This window comes from Gobio gobio (assembly GCF_949357685.1).
Source record: "Gobio gobio genome assembly, chromosome: 10".
In the NCBI taxonomy this organism is placed as follows: Eukaryota; Metazoa; Chordata; class Actinopteri; order Cypriniformes; family Gobionidae; genus Gobio; species Gobio gobio.
The window spans coordinates 52,538,011-52,562,481 of record NC_137116.1 but is presented as its reverse complement, the minus strand read 5'-3'; the positions used below and the strand labels follow the sequence as shown (position 1 = coordinate 52,562,481).

General features: G+C 36.2%; 1 protein-coding gene across 1 annotated transcript; it reads left to right on the top strand.

The window, feature by feature from the left end:
• The first annotated feature begins 1,142 nt into the window (after positions 1–1,142).
• slc35a2 (solute carrier family 35 member 2) lies at positions 1,143–23,805 on the top strand. Its single transcript, XM_079828004.1, has 5 exons — positions 1,143–1,410; positions 9,174–9,356; positions 12,500–12,651; positions 15,369–16,063; positions 22,922–23,805. The coding sequence occupies exons 1-5, from the start codon at positions 1,329–1,331 to the stop codon at positions 22,953–22,955; spliced, it is 1,146 nt and encodes a 381-aa protein (XP_079684130.1). The 5' UTR covers positions 1,143–1,328; the 3' UTR covers positions 22,956–23,805.
• The last annotated feature ends 666 nt before the right edge of the window (positions 23,806–24,471 follow it).

The following is a 24,471-nucleotide window of genomic DNA, read 5'->3' as shown; positions in this document are numbered from 1 at the left end:
GGCTTTTAGCAAAGCCTATTTATAATAATAATCATTTTGCATTATTTAGATATTATGTAATTATCATACCCTTAATCCATTACACATAGAGTTTTAGTTGATCAATTATTATTAAGCACTTAGATTAAATTAAAATAAATTTAGCCTATAAAGGTATCAAAAATTACTACATAGCTTTATTGTTCAAATCTCTCTTCTACATCAACTACATGAACTAATGTAGTTCATTTTCTAAAATTGTATGATGTTTTCGTTGAGTTATTATTACACAATACTTTTTCTGACCTTTTTGAATCTTGCCCCTGACAAATAACTCAAATGACAAAAAAAGACTAAAACTAATAAAAACTAAACTAAAACTAAGCATTTAAAAAAAATAAGAACTAAACTAAACTAGCAAACCCACTTTAAAAACTAATTATAACTAAACTGAATTTGGAAACAAAAAGTCAAAACGAAATAAAAATAAGAACTAATGAAAAATGTTTTTCTTTAAGATGTCCTCTTCCATAGACAGCTCTTTTCTTCTTGCTGTGTCATTTTTTTTAAATTCTTAATATTTTGTTTCGAAACCCCATAACATTTTCCTTTTTGTTGGACATTTTGAAAATTAGTCAGATTTTAATGTGATCATATTTCCATAAGAGCGCTAAATTTGATCTTTACATTGATGTCAGTCATTTTTAAAGACCAAGGAGTTGTTGTTGTCATGGTGAAACCTCCAAACATTTGTTATCTCGGGCAGGTATGACGTCACTCATAGGCGACGCACGGACACGGTCCGTGTCCTTGTTAAAATCGGGTATTTCCCTGGATTTAAACATTCTTGGAAACATCTGGGATAATGTAAGTACACAAGTCAATGAAATATACACTGTAACATTGTTATACTGGTTTTTAGATCCAACAATCTAACATATTAAGTACCACAGTAATACCTTTTCAAAAAATTGAACACTAATACCAAGCCACTTGGTTACTCCACAAGTTACAAAGGCAAAATAAAAAATATCATAATTTGTGGTACTTTTTAAGCCATTTGTTTGATTCGTTCCTGCGCGCGGCGCTAATACGTTTCCGTAGTTCAGAACGCGGTGAAGCGAAGAAGACCGTGGGCGCGTGTGATTGGTCGATCCTCTCGCGAACGGCAACAGGAAGTGATTGCGTGCTTGGGGACGTCAACACTTTTCCTCAAGCATCTCTGATCACTCCGACCTCATTCGCCGCTCCTGTGAGCTGTTTGATGGAGGGAAACTATCATTACGCGCTGTAATCATTACAGATCGAGCGGATCGTGTGAGTTTTGGCCAGGATTAGGTTCATGTTTGATGAAGATGATGATGGCAGCGACAGGCAATGAGAGTCCAAACAAAAGCACCGAGGATAAAACAGCCCGCAGACAGAATGAAGGTAAAAAAAACAAATTTTCATCTTCAGTATCTCAGATTCACACACCTGAGTGTTTAAGGTCTCTATGCTTTGGCTGTCAGATGTAAATGCAAATGCAATGAAGTTAATATGAAAATGTTACATGGTGACCATAGTTACCACCCAAATTGCTTAGTGGTTACCTTTTAATAAGCCTACTATAATATTACCATGCTTTTGGACGTTATACACAATGTAAATAACACATGGCATCTGTTATTATGATATTGCCGAATGATACAATCACTTAAAAGTGGTACATTCAGAGTTAAGGTTAGCAGTGATATCCTAAAGAAATGAAAATGCAAAGATTGTCATGTAAAGTTGATCTCATTAATGTACTATGATTGTACAGTAGCAACAATGATATCTCTAATAATTCTATGTTATAGTTTTTTTTTGCTTATGTATGTAATTTTGAAGTACTACAGCATGGCAATCAGTACCAAAGTACTCTGGTATTATGGTATTCTGTTACAGTACTTTATTTTTGAGGATATGGTTACCATGGTACATTTTTGTAAGAATGTTATAGAGACCAAATAATGGTCAATTATTAAAAAAAAAATTTAAATAATTTTTTCCCCCGTTTATCTCTCCTTTTTAACCCTTTGTTGTATGAATGATACAATCATAAAGGAAAACAATTTTTTTGTTTGTTTACTAAAAAACTAAACTAATAAAATCATTCCCAATTTACTTTGGGAGTGTTGCACATTTGAACAAACATTAACAAATTAAAGTTAGTAAATGCATTTGGTGTCATTAAAGGCACAATATGTAAGATTTTGGCATTAAAATATCCAAAAACCACTAGAACATTTTGTTATATATTTTGTTGACTTGTGTATTATCCCAAATGTTTCCAAGAATGTCCGTGCGTCGCCTATCATTGACATCAAATCCGCGTTGCCCTTGATTTCCGGATTCTTGTTTTTTTTTTGTTTTATTTAGGGCTGCACGATTAATCGAAATCGAACCGCAATCGCGATTTGGCTTATGTGCGATTATGAAAGCGCAAAGGCTACGATTTTAATGAAATAAATAAATGCCCAGCGTGTCAGTGAAGAGCGTCTCTGTGATCAGTAAACGCTGCTCCGTCTGAAAGACTGCGAGTTTGAGCAACATGTGTCAAACATCTTCACAAACTAATGCGAAGCGTTCATAAACCTGTTGTCCAACCAAATACAACGTTTAATAACATGTTTTAACTCCCTTCATATCGTCAGTCGAGCTGATGTGGCTTCTTGTCACAGAATGTCAATCAGCAATGCATACTTTTATTATTATGAAAATACCAGAGAAGGCTTGAAGAACTCAAATACACCATATCTTGTCGCAGAAGTATGCAAGTTTCACGTTAGGAATTTCCCATAGGGGTTTCCTGAAAACAAACGATTACTTCTCTGCGCAAATGTGCCCTCTGGCCTCCAGTATGAAAGACATTTTTGGGGTAGAAAATAAGAGAAATAAAACGTCTCTCTAAATAAATGTATATGACAATCCATATGTTTTTCTTCAATTTACAGGAGTTTTAATCCCCACAGTGGATGCATAAGAGGCTCATATTTTATATTAAAGACATAGACTTTAAGAAATTGATATCACAGATAAAAAGCACAGATTTGTAATAATAATAATTGTTTTTTTACAATAAATCTTTAGACCTACATTTTTAGTCATAGGCTGTCTGCATACTAACAGGTAACCCATAATTTTTAGTTTTCTGTAAAATATAAATATTATTATTATTATGCTGTTATATTTATTCTTAAATGCTCTATTTAAAAATTTTAATAATGAATGTTATTGTAATAGTAATATTTCTTATTTTTATTTAGCAATAATAATAATCATAATTATTATTAGTCACATTAATATATAAGCACAAAATGTTATATAACACACTTTTCATTTGTAAAAATTAATAAATATAATAATAATCATTTTAAATCGCAATTTTAACCAGAATAAATCGCAATTAGATATTTCCCCCAAATCGTGCAGCCCTAGTTTTATTTTGTAGAAACCATGGAAACACCAAATATGCTTTAATATAGGGCTGAACGATTTTGGAAAAAATATTTCTAAAACACACGCAGTGCCACCGCGCAGTTAAAATCTAAGCTCAGAATTGATCAAGAATCATCCTCTTTTGTAGCCTATGTAGTATGAACAACACAATATTAGATAGATTAAACACAAACTGTTTGTTTTTCTTTTAGGCCAGGCATACGATATGTGTAACGTGCCAGGTTGATGCTTCTTCTGCAGACCTGTAATCGCAGCCTTTGCGGTTAGGAAATCGTGTTTTATCATATCACGATATTATCGCAAATGCAATGAATCGTTCAGCCCTACTTTAATATATGATGTGTTTTATTAGACAGATGAGCAACTGCTTGGATACATTCATCACAGAAAACAAATCATTGTTACATCGCTCAACACAGTTAGTCTTATTGTTGAAATCTGGTTTTCTTGATTTACAGAGTAGCATTATAACATAACTTTTTCAACACACTCAAATGTATCTAATATGATAAAACAGCGCTGTTTTACCCCACATACACATGAGCGGAAGAAGCGGAAGCGTTCATCTGTGGCATAATAATAAAAGCTCTGCGAACTCATGGCGTCATCAAGATACGCCTTTGTTTTCAATAAGCAAACTCAAGCAGCGAAAAATTACATATTGTGGCTTTAACTAACAGTGAATATTTTTATAGTATTTATTAATCTAGGTCTAGATTTTTGTAAAGGTTAAATTCTACATGCATATAGTTGACCATTTATTATGAACAAATGTGAATCAGCTATACTATATTTTTAAATCGACAATCTAGATGAATGAAACTAAAGATGGTCATTGTTATGCCGCGTTCTAGGCAACCCGTGTTTTTCCAACCTTCTACCCGTGAAAGTGCACTGGAACGTAGGGGTGGGAATCTTAAGGCACTTAACATTTTAACCAAAATTGGAGTTACTATGCTTTTTGTTTATAGTTATAATATCTGTTTGACAGTATTGCCATATTAAAAACGATTATGAAGATTTCTTTCAATACTTTTATTTTATTAACAAAGTTATATTCAGGATTAACAAGCTCTGAATGAAACATAGTAAGCCATACAAATTAATTGCAAAGAACAATCATTAAGAATAAAAAGTTCTCAATTTACAACTAGGGTTGGGTACCGAAACCCGGTGCCAATATGGCACCGGTACCTTTATGACCGGTATGTACCAGACCGAATCAGAACGCAGATTTCGTGCCTCATTTCGGTGCCACTTAAAATCAAACGTGCTTTCGCGCTTTGGCCGGCGCTGAGCCAGAGACAGACACGCTCAGCGCTCGTCACATATCACAACTATTCAGTGTTTTCATCCACATCATGTTTATTTTAGGTTTCAGACATTTAAATGCTCATAAGTACTAGCAAAAAATACACAATGATGTCTATGGAAGCGGCAAAAACAATCCTTTCAGACAGTTAAGATAACTTGACTAAGTGTTTTATTCACATCAGATACTCATTATATAGTGACTATACAGTTTACTCTATTCTTCTCCCAGTTCAGCACGTCACTTACTTTCATGTATTTCGTGAGATGAAGATACATGTATGTGATGTAAATCCGACAGATCCGATTCTCTGAGGCGCAAACTAACGTGGCGCCGCCCATCGCGCAGTATAGATCAACTAACACACATTTACTCACACACATATTTGAAAATCAGAATATCAGATAGTTCATGACATAGTTAGAAAGTTTGTGAATATTTTGATTAAAAAAGAAAAAGCGAAATAAACCCGATACAGCTGAGTGAGCTGTCATACAGCGCTATTGTAGCAGCTGTGTGTCATGTGAGAAGCATGACGCGTCTCCATGGAAACAATAAGGTGATGCGCTCTAAAATATTTAGCCAGAGAATATGGTCATATTTCTGCAAAATAAAGCTAAAGCTTGAAGCTGGTTTGTAGCATACCAAGAATACAGACTACTGCTGTTATTACTGTATTTAGAGTTAAATTAGGCCTATTGTAGTTGGGTTAGGTGGCTTTAGTTTTACTGTGAATTTATGTAAATTGTGTTTTGTATTTATTTATATTTACATATTTAAGTATACTTTAAACTTGTAATAAATTGTTCAATTTAAATAATAATAAAAAAAATTTAATCTCATCCACCTCGTTTTGTGGCTCTTTTTTTAAAGTATCGGTTCAGGCACCGTTTAGGCACCGGTACCGTTTTAAAAGTATCGGTTTGGCACCGGTATCGGAAAAAACCCAAACGATACCCAACCCTATTTACAACTAACTGTGACAATTTTTTGAAAAGTTTCTTTAGAACATTTTAACAAACAACGTTAACAACGTGAGGGCAAGCCGTTTCGTGGCTCAAGTACCTGTAACAATGTGCAAAATGCTTGGTTATCCACAACGGGCGCAAATCTTTAAATCAATAAAACCCGCCACTGACCGGGTAATTAGTTTCGCCTCTTCAGAATTCGGTGGAAGCTTTGCTACTTGCTCGAGGGTCCTTTGACGGAAACCGGGAGTGTTCGTGATTGTAACAGAATTGTTTCTCCAGCTCTGAGTGGAACCGCATATGTTTCTTCATATTGTTTACAAAGCGATTCTCTCAATATACATATACATTTATGCATTTGGCAGACACTTTTATCCAAAGCGACTTACAGTGCCCTTATTACAGGGACAATCCCCCTGGAGCAACATGGAGTAAAGTGCCTTGCTCAAGAACACACTGGTGATGATCGCTGGGATCGAACCAGCAACCTTCTGTGTGTCAGTTCCATGGTTTAACCCACTGGACCACCACCATTAGTCGTGTTGCCGAAATATTGGAGCAGGTTGTTTGTCCATTTTATCTTAAATGAAGCCAATTCACCAGCATACGAACATTCGTCTATCAACAGGTTTTTCTGTTTGCATCGATGCATCGACCTTTTCTCAAACCCATGACTTCCCACTCGTGAACTCGTTCTACATCGATGTTCTCCCAGTTATGCGCTCTGACGTCACACAGCCCGCGATACAACAATGGCAGCCCCTACGGATACAGTGTTTATGAAAGTCGTACAATATTACGTACGAATAACGTAAAATAAAAGGTATAACCGCTTCTCTTGCCTTATGCGCTGTTTTTTCTCGTCTGTTTCCCTCAAATAAGCAAGGAGTAAGCACCTTAGCCGACAGAAATGATTGTAAATAGGGATCGACCGTTATGGATTTTTTAGTGCCGATGCCGATTTTTTTTTCATCAGCCTTAGCCGATGACCGATACGGGCTGCTGATTTTCTTGAGCCGATACTTGGAGCCAATACTGCTTTTGCTCCCTCAATTTACAACATAAAAATGACACTATGATCATGATGATAATTTAAAATTTACAATTTAAAAAAGGAACATTTATTGAACAAAAAAAAAACTATATTTAACAAATAGTAAAAACAAAGAGTTAAAAAAAAGAGTTCAGTGGTGAAAATAAATTCTGAAAATAAATATTTAAGCATAAATAAAATAATTACACTATTGCACACAGTATCAACAAGCAAGCGGCATAATAAAGTGCACACTGACTGTACTATACTTAATTTTAAAACTATTTACAACCTAGTCATTTAATGGTTAGACTCTAAAAAGTGCTGGGTTAAAAATAACCCAAGTTGGGCTGAATATGGACTAACTCAGCAATTGGGTTGTTTTGACCGAGCGGTTGGGTTAAATGTTTGCTTAAAACAACCCAATTGCTGGGTTAAAACAACCCAATTGATGGGTTAGTCCATTTTCAACCCAACTTGGGTTATTTTTAACCCAGCATTTTTTAGAGTGTAGGTGCACTTAACTTAATCTCTTGTAGAGCAACACCAGCGGTAATTCAGGAAAAAATCTCCCAATGCTCAATGTGAAACTTCAGTCTTTCGACCTTTTACCATCGTGTCAATTCTCAATTGATTTTGATTAATATGCGCGAGGGAGAGCAAGAGAGTTTGAAGACGGTGAGAGCTGCCCTGTGGACGCCTGTCTCTAAATAATGCAGGGAAAAAAATATCGGCGAACGCAGCAGCCTTGTATTGGCCGATACACGTAAAAATCCCAAATATCGACCAGATATATCGGCCGGCCGATATATCGGTCTAACACTAATTGTAAATGAGCATAAGCCCCATACGGTCCGCCATGCTTTGTTTACATCTAGCTACCACAATTCCTTACGCTCAGGCAGTTTGGCGTGACTTTGCCTGGAACGCTACAAAGTCGTGGTTTGAAGTTGTGATTTACGGGCTCAAATACCTGCCTGGAATGCAGCATTAGTTCACACCTAATGCATGTACTAATGTTAACAAATTGAGTCTGGATGTACAGCGGATGTTTTGCACAAATTTCTCTTCCTTTGAATCGTTTGTGCATGTGTAAAAATGCAACAGAACTGACGGATCGAAGGGTTCTCAATAACAACCTGTGTGTTTTACTTTAAGAAAGAAACCATACATTTTCTTTTTCAGGTATCATTAGTCATTTATGCCGTTTGATTTATAATTTATTCATGTTATTATTATTACTAGTTTCTTCACATTATCATTTAATAATTGTATTATGCATTTGTCGTTTAATGTTTTTAGTATTTCCTTGCTCTTTGCAATGCTTGCTATTGTTGCTTAATCTTACGATTGTGTGTTTTGACGACGAAGTTTATCTTCTCGAGTTAGAGATGAGATAATGTCTCCATTTGAATGTTTTTAACGTCACAGGACGACGTTGCGAAGCAGTAATTTTCCATTGTTTTTCCCCTTGGCATAATAACACGTGTTGATATTGTACCGGTCAGATGAAATCTGAGCACTGAGTAATCGTAGACGGAGTTTGAGCCTTGAGCATTGAAACACACGCAACTAGGATTATTCAATAAACTCTACTCTTTTTACTATCATCACTTCGTCTCCCTGGCTTTCCCAGGAAACTCTCAGGCTGATAGAAGACTGATATCTTCTGCCAGTGATTCGATCAATCAATATCTGATATTTCTATATCTATCCAATCTAACAGAACTCTACATTGTGGCGGTGTTCTGTATAAAAAAAAAAACTTTCATCCTGTCCATCCAATGTCCTCTTGCAGACAGAAGCTCTTTTCACATCATCATGTTGTTGTTGTGTCTTCAGTGAGTTTTGACGGTGTGGCAGAAGGTGTGTGAAACGTCCGTCTGTCTGGATTTATGGCATTCTTCACAGGAGAATAGACACCCGACCAGCACGCCATAAACCTGGAAAAACAGGATCACAGTTCCTGTTCGTCTTGTCTATAGAAACCTGAGCTTTTTTTGTTATATGGGCTATTCTCTGTTATTGTGATCGTCATAAAGAACTTATTTTTTGCATTTCTGTGACGATTTTGACTTTATTTCTGTCTTTCGACTTGTTTTCTTCTCACATTTTAATGTGATTTTAGTATTAAAATGTGTAGTTTTGGCCATTTGGTAACCAGAAAAACACTAGTTAGCCAGTGAACTACATTAATATTTTTCTGCACACACATTGGTGTGAATGAATGAAGTGTCTGTAAGCAGGGTGTTGGCACCGGATTGAGCAAACATTGGCCCACTGTCGACGTGTATAGGTGTGTCGTGTCCTAACTGAATATACAAGCAAACCATTGACTGTTCAGATCTGTTAGTTCAGCCTCCAGCTGAATATATTCTTGTGCTTGTGTCTCTTGCAGTGGACAAGAAGTTGAAGTACATCAGTTTGGCCATTCTGGTGGTCCAGAATGCATCGCTCATCCTCAGCATCCGCTACGTGCGGACGTTGCCCGGAGATCATTTCTTCACCACATCAGCCGTGGTGATGGCAGAAGTTCTTAAAGTCTTCACCTGTCTGCTCATCATCCTGATACAGAAGAAAGGTGTGTTCACTGGAGTCACATTGTGGAGCCTACAACACGTGTATATGTGTTAAAGGGATAGTTCACCCATAAATGAAAATTCTCTTATTTACTCACACTCATGTCGTTTTAAACCCTTGAAGGGTTAGTTCAGCCAAAAATGAAAATTCTGTCATTAATTACTTACCCTCATGTCGTTCGACACCCGTAAGACCTCCGTTCATCTTCAGAACACAAATGAAGATATTTTAGTTGAAATCTGATGGCTGAGAAAGGCCTCCATTGGCACAATGGCACGGTTCACTCTCAAGACACATAAAAGGTACTAAAGACGTCGTTACAAAGTCCATCTCACTACAGTGGTTCTACAATAACTTTATAAATCGGCGAGAATAGTTTTTGTGTGTGCAAAAAAACCCTAAATAACGACTTATATAGTGATGACGATTTCAAAACACGGCCTCATGAAGCTTCGAAGCGTTATGAATCAGTGAGTCGAATCAGCGGTTTGGATCGCCAAATTTCAGCAGTTTGGCGGATTGACACGCGATCCGAATCATGATTCGACTCACTGATTCATAACGCTTCGAAGCTTCATGATGCCTTGTTTTGAAATCGGCATCACTATATAAGTCGTTATTTAGGGTTTTTTTGCACACAAAAACTATTCTCGCCGATTCATAAAGTTATTGTAGAACCACTGTAGTGAGATGGACTTTGTAACGACGTCTTTAGTGCCTTTTAAGGGTCTTGAGAGTGTAAAGTGCCATTGAGCCAATGGAGGCCTTTCAGAGCCATCAGATTTCAACTAAAATATCTTCATTTTTGTTCTGAAGATGAACGGAGGTCTGACGGGTGTCGAACGACATGAGGGTAAGTAATTAATGACAGAATTTTCATTTTTGGGTGAACTAACCCTTTAAGACTTTCGTTTATCTTTAAAACCCACCTGAAGATTTGTCCCTCCATTGACAGTCTACTCAACTACCACTTTGGCACTTCAAAAAGTTCATGAAGAGATTGTAAAACGAATATGAATTGGTCACGTTTGCTTTAGAGGGATAGTTTATGACATTAGTTTATGACAGAGATAGTGTAAGACATTCTTCTTTCAGATAAATACAATCAGAGTTATATTTAAAAAAAATAGCGTGCAAGCTTACTATGATTACTCAAATCAATCTGTCATTTCTTTGTAAGAGAAACTAATGGGTTAAAGGCCACAGCGTTGCCCCCTCAGGGGACAGGTGAGAATGTCTCCTGAGGGGGAGCTGATTTGTGAGAGGAGAAAAATTGTTGAGCTAAATGCAAATTGAGTCTATGTTAAAGGGTTAGTTCACCCAAAAATGAAAATTATCCCATGATTTCCTCTCCCTCAAGCCATCCTAGGTGTATCTGACATTCTTCTTTCAGACGAACACAATCAGAGTTATATTAAAAATGTCCTGGCTCTTCCAAGCTTTATAATAGTATTGACTTGTTGGGTTGTTTTTGAAGTCCATAAAAGTGCATCTATCCATCATGAAACTGCTCCACACGGCTCTGGGGGTTAATAAAGGCCGTCTGAAGCAAAGTGGCGCGTTTGTGTAAGAAAAATATCCATATTTAAAACTTTTTAAAGTAAAATATCTCATTTCCACCAGATCGGAAAAAAACGTAACTGGTGTGCAATGTCGTCGGACGTAGGGTAAACATTTTGAACTGCAATAGGTGTTACACTTTTTACGTAAGTTGAATATGGAAGGCGATCTGGTGGAAGGTAGATAATTTACTTTATAAAGTTTTAAATATGGATATTTTTCTTACACAAACACGCCACTTCGCTTCAGAAGGCCTTTATTAACCTCCGGAGCAGTTATATGATGGATAGATGCACTTTTATGGACTTCAAAAACGAAAACCCAATTAATTCCCATTATAAAGCTTGGAAGAGTCAGGACATTTTTAATATAACTCATATTTTATTCGTCTGAAAGAAGAATGTCAGATACACCTAGGATGGCTTGAGGGAGAGTAAATCATGGGGTAATGTTCATTTTTGGGTGAACTAACCCTTTAAAATAGACTCAATTTGCATTTAGCTCAACATTGTTTCTCCTCTTCCCACAAATCAGCTCCCCCTCAGGAGGCATTCTCACCTGTCCCCTGAGGGGGCAACACTGTGGCCTTTAACACATTCATTTCTCTTACAAAGAAAATGACAGATTGATTTTAGTAATCACAGTAAGCTTGCACACTATTTTTTAAAAATATAACTCTGATTGTGTTCGTCTGAAAGAAGAATGTCTTACACACCTAGGATGACTTGAGGGAGAGTAAATCATGGGCTAATTTTCATTTTTGGGTGAACTATCCCTTTAAATGATGAACAGAGTTTATCAATGGTGGGATGGATATTGCTCAGAATTCATGTAAAAATATCTTCATTTGTGTTTCAAAGATCGAACGAAAATCTTTCATGTTTGTACAGGTTACATGTAAATTAACAATTTTGGGTGAACTAACCCTTTAAGTTCTTTTAATAAGATTAATGTCTTATCTCACAATACTTTTTGTGTTATTTTCAAGCAATATATATATATATATATATATATATATAATATGTTTTTTTATGATAAACTAAATGCCACTTTGATATTTTTAAAATATTAAAATGTAATGACACTCATATCACACAAGTGTAGCTTAAGTTTCCAAATATTTTTCTATATAGTTTGGAGTGACTATTTTTTTTTTCATATACTTTTATTCAGCAAGGATGCATTATTATTTTGATAATTGATAAAAAGTGTCCGTAAATGCATTTTATAATGTTGCAAAAGATTTACATTTCAAATAAAATACTGTTCTTTTTTAACTTGCTATTCAAAAAATGTATCAAGGTTTCCACAAAAATATTAAGCAGGACAATAATCAGAAATGTTTCTTGACAGAAAACAGTTATTTTAAATTAAAATAGTATCACATAATTACTATTAACAACAACAACAACATCAAAAAGTAGTAGTGCAATGTGTCTGATAACAGAAATGTTTCTTGAAAAACAGTTATTTTAAATTAAAATAGTATCACAAAATTACTATTAATAACAAAAAAAGTGGTAGTAGTAGTGCAGCAATGTGTCTGATAACCATGTGTCATTTGTTTATTTTATGTAAATGCAGGTAACGTGAAGGCCTTCGTATGGTTGTTGTATGACTCTATAGTCATACAGCATTCGGACACACTGAAGTTAGCCATTCCGTCACTCATCTACACTTTACAGAACAACCTGCAGTATGTGGCCATTTCCAATTTACCAGCGGCCACTTTCCAGGTAAACCTGCTCCACTTCCTTCTTCCTTCTCCTCCTCTCTCCTGTCACTCACTTCATATGTGCACTATTGTAAAGTTTTATAACCTTTTAAGTTTGCTTATGTTAGTTAAAGTTTATTACACCAGAAACTGTTGTACTTTCATGATCATTTTCTTTCCTGTATCTGATCAGACAGCTTTTGTAGCCAAGTAGTTTTAAAATATTGAATGTACATTAAAATCTTAAAATATTTTTTTTTCTATGCAGTATTTTGCTATTATTTATTATATATTATATTATTATAGTATTTATTCATATATTGATTTTGTTTTTATTTGATGTGTCAGTTGTGTGACTTTTGTCCTGTTTCGTTTAATATTTCTCTATAGCTTTACGATATTAGATATTTTAGATATGTTTTAGATATTTGCTTTTGGAACATTTTTTTTCTTTTTTCTTAAGTTTATGTTCATCCATTTTTTTGCTTTATTTACATTACAAAAACTATTTTTTAAATCATTTTAGTTTTAAAAACAAAACTATTTTCTTTCTATTTATATTCCATTTATATTTTCTTTTTCTATTTAGCTTGTCAGTAAATAAACAGGGCAAATATCTTTGAGAATATTTTTATATGCACCAGCGTGACAGTAAATAGTGCTGAACTTTCATAATGTGGATTCATATTTATATGCATTTAAATTTAAATACTAACAGAAACTTCTATGAACAATTTTAATTACACAAACAAACAAATTGCTGATGAATTTAATTGAAACAGAGTCTCGACAGATTCATGGAAATGAATCAAACTTACTGTCTAACACAGTTTTGGCAACTATGAAATAAAGTTTATTGATATGAAAATATGGTGTGCGCAAAATGTAAACCTAAATGAATGCATTTCTCACCCAAAAATAGGGGTTTAACGGTACACAAAACTGACGGTTTGGTACGTACCTTGGTTTTGTACGTGTTCGGTACAGCAGTTTTACAAAATTGCTTTTTATTTATTTTTATTAAACAGTGGTTTACTGAAAAAAATTGTGTCTCCTTAAAGTAATTCAATTATAACTAAAAGTTTCTTAAAGATAATGCTGTAAACTATATATTGAGCCCTTACTCACACATTACTATAATATTAAAGGACAGAGCCCGAACTATTAGCCTATATTCAATAGCTATTTATGTTTAGATATAATAATCAACACTCAAATAACACATTGTATGCAAACATGTAAACTTCACATAAGGCAGTTTTTGCATTAACTAAATCTAATTATAAAATTATGTTTTTGAAATAATTGTTTACGTTCACATTGTTGAAATATAATCATTTATACACAGTGGCTCATTCTCATGACAGATTTATTTAAACATACATTAATAATCCAGACATCAGTCATAGGTTTAGTAGAATATGATGAATATAACGGCTAATATAGTGCATATATTTAGCAAAAGAGTTGATTTCTCTAGTGAACTAACAGCTGTGACACTGAATGACTTCTGAGGTAAATGTGATGCTATGACATTGTTCTCAAGCTGCTTTACTGACGTCTTTCCACCGTTGAAACACGGATTGAGAGATTACACCACATATGGTTCAGTAAGTTGTAATGTATCCTTGACATACCGTAAGATAGGGCTGCGCAATATATCGAAATGATCGAAATATCGCAAATGTACATATCGCAATATGCATATCGCAAGGGCACGCAATATCTGAATGATTTTAATAAGCTACTTCAACATTGTGAAAAGTGTACGTTTTAGGTTGATGCATATATCAGAGAATAGACTGAGCACACGACTGTTACTTATGTGACTTGCTTGACCGTAAATATTAAGATTTACTTTAGGAAAATCGTCTGTCATATTGTTGTTTTTTAGTCCGTTATTACAGTTAACTATGCGAAGTGATATGGAACTGTAATGCGGTCAAGAGCTGCCTGGAACTACGTTCGCTGTGCATCTCCCAGAAAATAATTGCACACCTCAGAACGTTCATCAGCCAATCAGATTCAAGCATTCAACGGCCCCGTAGTATAAAAAGAGTTATTAAATGCAATAACTTGCGAAAAACAACTCCTTGCAGTCTCATGCTGTCTGACACAAACATACCGAAACGTGCGCACAAGCCGTTCTTTTTTTGTGTCTTGTTACACACTTGAACTGTCAAATACACACACAGTTAAGTCTTGATGAGTATTCATGTAAACACAGTCGGTTAAGCTTTACGTGAAAGATATCAGTTGGGGAAAGAAATAGATTTTACACACTTAAAGCAATATCGTATCGCATATCGAATATCGCATTATTTAACAAGGATATCGCATTTTTCTTCATTATCGCACAGCCCTACCGTAAGATATATTAATTAATGTTTATTCTTTAGGAAGAGATGATTGCGTTCACTCCTGCGCCGCTGTTTGAACTGATGCGCCTATACAGTGGCCACATTAAAGTGCGTCAAAGCGCCATTTATCGTTTGAATTTTGTAATAAAATGGACTGAACACTTAATATGTTCGCGTGGGACCTCGGATTGCACTCGTTACCGTTCGGTACATTAGTGCACCGCACCAGAAGCCCTGTACCCAAACAGTTCGGTACGAATACGTGTACCGTTACACCCCTACCCAAAAACATATTATGTTTAGTAAAAACAAGGCTGCCAGTGTAGATTTGAAACTTAAAGAAGATTGCAATGAAATGCAATTCGTTTTCTTTTTGTAGGTCACATATCAGCTGAAGATCTTGACCACAGCATTGTTTTCAGTGCTCATGCTGCGGAAGAGTCTGTCTAAAACCCAGTGGATCTCACTAGTGCTGCTGTTCGCCGGTGTGGCCATCGTCCAGGTGGATCAGGAGAGCGGGAAACAGAAGGAGGCTTTGACCGGCACCAACCAGAACTACTTCAAGGGCCTGGTGTCCGTGATAGTCTCTTGCTTGTCCTCCGGGTTTGCCGGCGTTTACTTCGAGAAGATCTTGAAGGGCAGCTCTGCCTCCGTGTGGATGAGAAACATCCAGCTCGGGATCTTCGGGACTCTCATGGGTCTCCTCGGCATGTGGTGGAACGACGGCGCGGCCATTACTGAGAAAGGCTTCCTGTTCGGATACACGCCTCTTGTGTGGGGCGTCATTTTCAACCAGGCGTTCGGGGGCCTTCTGGTGGCTGTTGTGGTCAAATACGCAGACAATATTCTCAAAGGCTTCGCCACCTCTTTTTCCATCATCGTGTCCACGATCACCTCCGTCTACCTCTTCGGCTTCCACGTGGACCTGATCTTCACGCTGGGAGCTGGATTAGTTATAGGAGCCGTCTATATGTACAGTCTCCCCAAACCAAACACCAGCACTTCCAGCACCAGCACATCTTCATCCAGCCACAGCAATGGAAGAGACTCGGAGCTGGATGCTTTCCTCCCAAAGTCAGTGCTGGTGAAATGACCTTAAGGCGTCTTTTCTGTGTCCCCTTCCATTAATCGCTCTCTTTATCTCTCTCTCGGTGGAAGTCCTAACTCTCTCCTCTTTCTCATTTCTCTCTGCTGCTGTGGGTTTGGGTGCTTCTGTGAACAATAAACCGTACGGCTCAGTGTAGGTCGTTATTTAATTCATTTGGAAAAGCACAAACCAGAGAGATGTAGACGTAGGTTTCCCTGTTTTCAGTTTTCTTTTTTTAATACCAAAAAACAAAAAATTTTCACCTTCGTAATCTGGGATGTCTGTTGAAACTCGTCTTCGCCTCCCTTCCCTGTTTGCCTTAAACAGCATTTTCCTGCTCGACAGCTCGATCTTGGGGGAAGAAGACGTGAACGTAATCGCCAGGCCACTGAGCAGAGGAACGTCAGGCTGGATTGACTTGAAAATGAACGGGTGGATCTCACACAACCTGTAACTTCCACTTCAAAATGAAGAGAAAACCCCCCAGAAGCCTATTAAGTACTAATAGATTGCCTTGTGAAATTTAAGCTCCCAAAGCTCTCTTGTATTACTTCAATGCAAAAAAAATATCTCAAAATCATGATGTATAAATAATTTAACATTTAAGTAATATATATATATATTTTTTACACTTTATTTATGGTAATACAAATTTAGGAAAGGAATGTGCTTTATTTGTTATGAAAACAATACAAAATGTCACAAAGGGTTAGTTCACCCAATGAAAATCTCATGTCGTTCCAAACCCAAATCTTCAGAACATAAATGAAGATCTTTTTGACGAAATCTGAGAGATTTCTGTCCCTCCATTGACAGCTACGCAACTGACACTTTGACACTTCAAAAAGTTAATAGAGATCATAAAACTAATCCATATGAGTTGAGCAGTTTAGTCCAATTTTTTTTTTAAGAGACCTGATCGCTTTATATGATGAACCGATTGAATTCAGGCTTTTATTCACATATAAACATTGAACAGCGAACATAAACAGAAGCTTAACTGTACTTGCTTTAACTTGTGAGAATGAACCTCTTTGGTTCTTGAGAAGCTCAAACGTGCTGCGTAACACAAGAATGAACCTCATTGGTTCCTGCAGAATCTCAAACGTGTGGCGTACCACCAAAATGAACCTCATTGGTTCTTGCAGAAGCTCGAACGTGCTGCGAAACACCAGAATGATCCTCATTGGTTCCTGCAGAATCTCAAACGTGCTGCGAAACACCAGAATGAACCTCATTGGTTCCTGCAGAAGCTCAAATGTGCGGCGTAACACAAGAATGAACCTCATTGGTTCTTGCAGAAGCTCGAACGTGCTGCGAAACACCAGAATGAACCTCATTGGTTCCTGCAGAAGCTCAAATGTGTGGCGTAACACAAGAATGAACCTCATTGGTTCCTGCAGAAGCTCAAATGTGCGGCGTAACACAAGAATGAACCTCATTGGTTCTTGCAGAAGCTCGAACGTGTTGCATTGACAGCTACGCAACTGACACTTTGACACTTTAAAAAGTTAATAGAGATCATAAAACTAATCCATATGAGTTGAGCGGTTTAGTCCAATTTTTTGAAGAGACTTGATCGCTTTATATGATGAACCGATTGAATTCAGGCTTTTATTCACATATAAACATTGAACAGCGAACATAAACAGAAGCTTAACTGTACTTGCTTTAACTTGTGAGAATGAACCTCTTTGATTCTTGAGAAGCTCAAACGTGCTGCGAAACACCAGAATGATTCTCATTGGTTCCTGCAGAAGCTCAAACGTGCTGCGAAACACCAGAATGATTCTCATTGGTTCCTGCAGAAGCTCAAACGTGCTGCGAAACACCAGAATGATTCTCATTGGTTCCTGCAAGTCAAGTGAACAGGCTTGAGCTTCGGTTTACCACAGCTGATGTGTGCGGTGTTCAATGTTTATATGTGAATAAAAGCCTAAATTCAATCTGTTCATCATATAAAGTGATCGTTTCTCTTCAGAAAATTTGGACTAAAAGCATCCTTTTTGAAGCGTCTAAGTGGTAGTCAATGGAGGGACAGAAATCTCTTAGATTTCATCAAAAAGATCTTCATTTGTGTTCTGAAGATGAACGACAGGTTTGGAACGACTGACAGAAGTTTAATGTTTGTGTGAATTATCCCTTTATTAGTCCTCATATCGCTAGGCTTTTTTGGGAGTGTGAAATTTTACCCAGGCATAATCTTGACCGGTTTTGTGAGATTCACCCACAGCTACTTCTACATGCTACAAGTTCTTTGTCTTGTGTAAATAGAGAAAAAGAAAAGTAATGTTTGAGAAAGCGATGTGAATGTCTGCCATGTTTAAAGCATGGCAATACCTCATGGCAACACCTCTAAGGTTTGTACAGTGGCGAAGAGCTTGATTCACTCGTATCTGTAGCAGTAATGTGTGTGTGTTGAGTGATTCGGGCTGATATAGCAGAGGTGTCGGATCAAGGGATGCTTTTAAATCAGCGTGCAGGGAGTTCTAATGTTACATTCATCTTAAAAAAAATTCTCTGCAAGTCCTCCTTACCCATAATGCAGTGTGTTAAGTGATGCCACACTTACAGGGCATGTCTGAAAATGAGCACTAGTTGACATTGAGCTCCATTAAAAGTGTTTTTAATGCGCTTGAAATCAAAATATTTGACGGACAATCACTTAACACATTGTGTCCATGTGGATTCTTGCTTTATTACCCTCGTCTTTGGCATTTTTTCAGCTAACAGCTCTTCTCTGTGCAGAAAACTGACTAACCAAATGGCACCTTAGTGAAAGCTGTTTTCTTTGTGTGTGCAAATGCGTGTGTCTCTGTGTGAGGGGGACTAGTTTTGCTTAACCAACAACTGGTTAATGCTGTGCCTTTCTCAATCAACTTGTGACTGAATGCTAACTATATATGTTAATATAGTTCTTACACTGTACATATCAAAAAATACCATATCTTCTTTTTATGATGCAAAAAAAAGTCAAGATTTGTGGATTTGTCTTATGTTATGTATTGTACAAACAATTTTGTGCACATATTTGATTCAAATATGCCAAAACAGTTCTCAGTAAATCCCCACACACCTCAAGAGAACGTCCTGATATGAATGTTGTATTTCTTCTTTATTTTTTTATTTTTTTGCTGTGGTGAAAATGCTCACCAGAGCACATATTGAAATTTGGTGGCCATAAGGTGATGGATCATATTGGGGAAGTGTATGGTTGTTGTTTGGTAAAGAGGCTTTTGTTGCTCTTGAAGGGTTTGATATGCATGTCAGAATTCATAAAAGCTTAAAAGGACTGGGTTAAGAGCTGGATTTGAATTCTTTATTGTTTTGGATGAAGGAATGTGGCTCGCAGGGATTCAGTGGTGGTTTACATAAAGCACTAATTGACTTTTTGTTTGTTTAAAGTCAACATGAAATCAGAATTAGCTCCATTTACTTTCTGATTAAATAATGCTGGTCTTAATGTGCGTTTCTAAGAAATAAATGTTTGTTTTATTTAAAAAAATAAAAATGTTTCCGTTCTCAAAAGGACTTCTTTTTTTTTGTATTTAATGCAGAAATGTAATGGATGCTTCATGTGAATGTAATGATACATATTACTACAATAACAGCAAATTGCAATTGATGTAAAAAACAAAAACAAAAAAACACTTCCATTAAATCTAATATCTGCCTTCCCAATGAAACCAATAGGGTGGATCCAGGTTGATTGGGACACTTTTTCCAAGTCATCTCAATGGCAAAAAGTGTCTCAATCACCAATTCAAACTACATTTGGGATGGTAAAAAGGCTTGCAAATAACGTTTCATGTTGACTTTAATTCACAAATTGTGATGTTACTAGTTCCCTTCAAGGGTCACGCCGTCTTTTTGGGACTTTATCTTATTCACCGTATCCCCCAGAGTTAGATAAGTCCACACATACCATTCTCATCTCCGTGCCATAACTCTGTCTGACGCACCCACCGCTAGCCTAGCTTAGCACAAAGACTGGAGGTAAATGGCTCCAGCTAGCCTACTGCTCAATAAGTGAATAAAATAACGCCAACATTTTCCTATTTAGTATTTACATGTTGTGATGTGTATAGTTATCGTGTACTAAGACCGACGGAAAATGAAAAGTTGTGATTTTCTAGGCCGATATGTCTAGGAACTATTCTCTCATTCCTGCGTAGTAATCAAGGAGCTTTGAGCCGTACCATGAGTGCAGCGGCACAATGATATTACACAGCGCCTGAAAATAGGCTAACTTCCGTCAATATAACCAACGTGACAACCTGCTTACACAGAGAGTGTGCTGGGGACTATTTTCATGTACACGATGTAACTAAACACAACATGTAACTAGGAAAATGTTGGCATTATTTTGTCACTTATTGAGCAGTAGGCTAGCTGGAGCCATTTACCTCCAGTCTTTGTGCTAAGCTAGGCTAGCGGTGGGTGCGTCAGACAGAGTTATGGCACGGAGATGAGAATGGTATGTATGGACTTATCTAACTCTGGGGGATACGGTGAATAAGATAAAGTCCCAAAAAGTCGGCGTATTCCTTTCATCGCTAAAGATCTATAGTCCAGATCTTAAACCCCATCATGGAATTGTTTTTAAGAGTCTTTTTCAGAAACGAATGAGCCGAGAGTGGCTTCAGGCAGCTAAAGCGATTGTGTGTGTGCGTGTGGTAAAGTATGTTATCTGTGTGTGTGTGTGTGGGTATGAGAGAATTTACTACAAGCCATTTTCTGACACACACCACTTGTGCGTAATGCTGTCCATCATGTCAATCTTCCATATTTGTTTATGAGAGGTTATTATGATGGTGTTTGACATGTCAGAACATGGCCTTGAACGATATATCATCATCAATATTAATTAGGGTCACAAAAGATAGAAGCATTTTCAGTGAATCACAAAGAAACAAGTACAACGTGAACTGAAAACACTGTCTTTGTTTTCTTTTGTGTGTTTGGCTCATTGGTGAATAGATGTGATTTTAAGATCTTGAGCTGAAAGCGATCGCATGTACAAAACATTGCACATGTCAAGTTGAGATTTATGTTCAATTGTGTGTTCTGTGACAACTGTTAACACCTCATCATTGCAGAAAGACTGCACAGATTTCATCACCGCAGCTGATAAATCAAGGACGGCCTCTGTTAAGCCCTGTCTCTGGCACTATGATCAATATTGTAAATAGTCTGTGAAGAGTTGAATTACAGCCCCTGGTGGCTAATTTCTTATAGTGGCCTCTTTCTTGAGGCTGACAATAAACATCCAATAGAGAATAGAGTTTCTGTTTCTTATATGAGCCTCAAAAATTATTCTTTCTTGTGTGTGCGTACGTGTATAATAAATTGTAGACAAAAGAACTGAATACATGAAAACATATCTAATTATGTTTTAAAATTAAAGCAAAAACAAATGCTTTTGCATGGAAAAATATGAAGACTTAAAGCAACAATTTCTCCTATACTTTAGGGTTTGTGCGATTTTAATTATTTTGTAATTCCCATTAGTTTTTTAGTGATTCTTCTTTCTGTAATTTAGTCATTTTTATGCTGAAATAATTGTAATATTTCTTTAAATCAGCATTTATTAATATGCAGTAAAACAAATGTCATGTGATGCATAAATATTAGGGATGCACGATATATCGGTATTGGCCGATGCATGTTCATTCTTTCATCCCGGTGAGAAAATGTTGCTGATATATTAAAGCTGATAAATAATGGATTATTTCCTTCAGCTGAGACATTTCAGATGCCAGCTGTTCGCCATTATGGTTTTAAATTTGCTTGAAATATGATTAGAATCACTTAAAAAAGGAAAATGCAGTTAAGTGCAACATGTGCAGTGCAAATCTGTCATATAGACTACATAAAATTATTATGAGAACATTATAATTGTGTGCTTGGGACATGGCTTTTAATGGTGAGACTTTTGTTTTTGTAATCAGGCTCTAAAATTATATAAAAATTTGGATTTAGACTTATCATCCAATATACAGTTATCAGTATAACCCAACATGCTCATATGTTGGGTTATACCGATAGCATCCCTAATAAATATTAATAGTTAATAAATGATTCTCAATTATGATTTGCTGATTGAGCATTTCATTTATCAAACTGTTTCCCACTTCACCCGGCTTTTTAGGGCACATGCTGACATCAAAAATGTAATCAGAACAGGTTGTTTCGCTTAATTTCTGCATGAGCATAACTAACCACTAACTGATCTCTTGCATCATAATTTTAATGCACCCCTTATAAAAAATAAACTGCATGGCCAGAAGTATGAGGGAACTTTACTTATTGAACTTTTGATTTCATAAACATCAGGGAGTCTGTCCTCCCTAAAAGCTTTAATCTTTATGGATCTTGCAACAAAAAAAAGGCTTTTATTGATTATTTTTTCCTATTTTTAATGGGCATAGTTTAAATAGCCAAATCTGTTCATTACAAATGTGTGTCCATGTACTTTCAGATATTTACCAGATACCTTAAAAATATGAGCACAACTCGAATATACATTTCACAAAGGAGCAATGTGAGATCGCTGGGTATTTACTTCTGTATGGCTGTATGATATTCAAGAATGCATTGAGTAGCATGCATGTGTAAAAATACACACACACACACACACACACACACACACACACACACACACACACACACACACACACACACACACACACACACACACACACACACACACACACACACACACACACACACACACACACACACACACACACACACCACCACCAACAAAATATATATTTTGCTCTCTGTTTCTCTTTAACTGTATAATGAATGTGTTTTTTCTCTCTCTTTTCTGTTACCATTAGTCCCAAGGCCCCAGTAAAGAAGAAAGGAAATTGAAAAAAAAAACATGATGGATGAGAAGAGATGATGAGAACACATTGTGCCTACACTCCTGCCCTATTTCCAAAGGAAAAGATGAGGGTTTTATATTTCAAGTGCCTTGTTATGCTCACAATATTAACTCTGTTATGAGTGATGGTACTTCTAAACTAAACTGTGCTGACTGACTTTATGAAACCTCATATTTATGCTGATACCTCACCAATGCATTTGATATTGTGATCGATTGAAGTTGTAATATTAATGTAAACCAGGATTTTTTGTGCTTTGTATTCTGGAACTGGAAAAGTACCTTATTCAAGGAAATTTGCATTTCAGAAGCTGCTGCCTTATTATGAAATATTTTATTGCTTCTCTTAGCGTGGTTTTGCTTTTTTACTAAGTGTTTTGCTAGTGTGTGTTCATTGGTGCTGTGTGTAATAGTGTCTTTTTGTCTTAGTGCCTTTAATATTTCAGCTGTGCTTGGTGCGACAGAGCAAACGTTTCTTTCTCCACAGTGCACTTTCAGAAACTCCATTTCATGTTATATATTATTATGTTATATACACGCCATTGAACCTTAGTTTATCTCTTCAGAGAACAAAAACTGCATTTCTGCTCCAAACATATTGTGTATGCATAGTGTGTTCTCGCTGTACAAGTTTTGCTTTAATATCTATTCTAGCTTTTTTTTATTGGCTGAGCAGCAGTAAACCTCATCTTTCAACCTTGTTGTGAACATATAATTGTCTTCTCATTTCACAATCCAAGTGAGGAAAACTAAACTAAACGTTGAATCATTTCAGAAGAAGATTCATCATTGTTATTGTTGTATTTGCGTTTTGGAATAAACTTTGTTTTGAATGTGATTTGTCTTGTTGGTATTAATACAAAATCATGTTATTGTTGAGTGGGTTTAACCCCAAAATCACTGGTCCAATTTTCCCCACATCTTTCACCTGATGTGGTCTTGGCATCTGGCAAGAATTCACTGGTTAAGTTGTCATTTTCCACAAGAACAGTGCATTTGAGTGAATTAAATGACTTGAATTAAAAATTTTTTAATTTGTTACATCGTTTAATTTTTTTTATATTAATGTATTTTTTTTTTTTTTTCATTTTAGGGTAGAGTGGGGGAAAACGCCCCCCATGGGGTAAACTATAGTTAGTGAGTACTTGTTATTTAAGGGAAATAAAAACATTTTCAGAATGCCCCCAGAGAGCATCTCTTCCCACTATCATAAATACTGTACTGAACATCACATTCTTTGTTTTTCCATCAAATGTAATCTAACTAGGTGGTTGAATAAACATATTTGGACTTTATATTTAAAAATTACCTCACGTTAGCATCAGTTAGCTAGTTAGCATCAGCTAACAATAGTTTCAAAAAGGTTGATTTTCAAAATGGTTCATTAATAATATTCATATTTATGAACTGTTATTTTGGCTTATCTATTTTAATTTTAAGCTAAATATGCTAGTACTCTGATTTTGCTGTAAACAAATAAAGCAAATTGCTTTGTCAGAGTGG

Bases quoted from the DNA above. Each gene is read 5' to 3' on its own strand.
- slc35a2 (XM_079828004.1), top strand. From the start codon at position 1,329: ATGAAGATGATGATGGCAGCGACAGGCAATGAGAGTCCAAACAAAAGC. The intron at 12,652-15,368 runs GTAAACCTGCTC...TTCTTTTTGTAG, and splicing joins TACCAGCGGCCACTTTCCAG to GTCACATATCAGCTGAAGAT. The intron at 16,064-22,921 runs GTCAGTGCTGGT...TGTTACCATTAG, and splicing joins CTGGATGCTTTCCTCCCAAA to TCCCAAGGCCCCAGTAAAGA.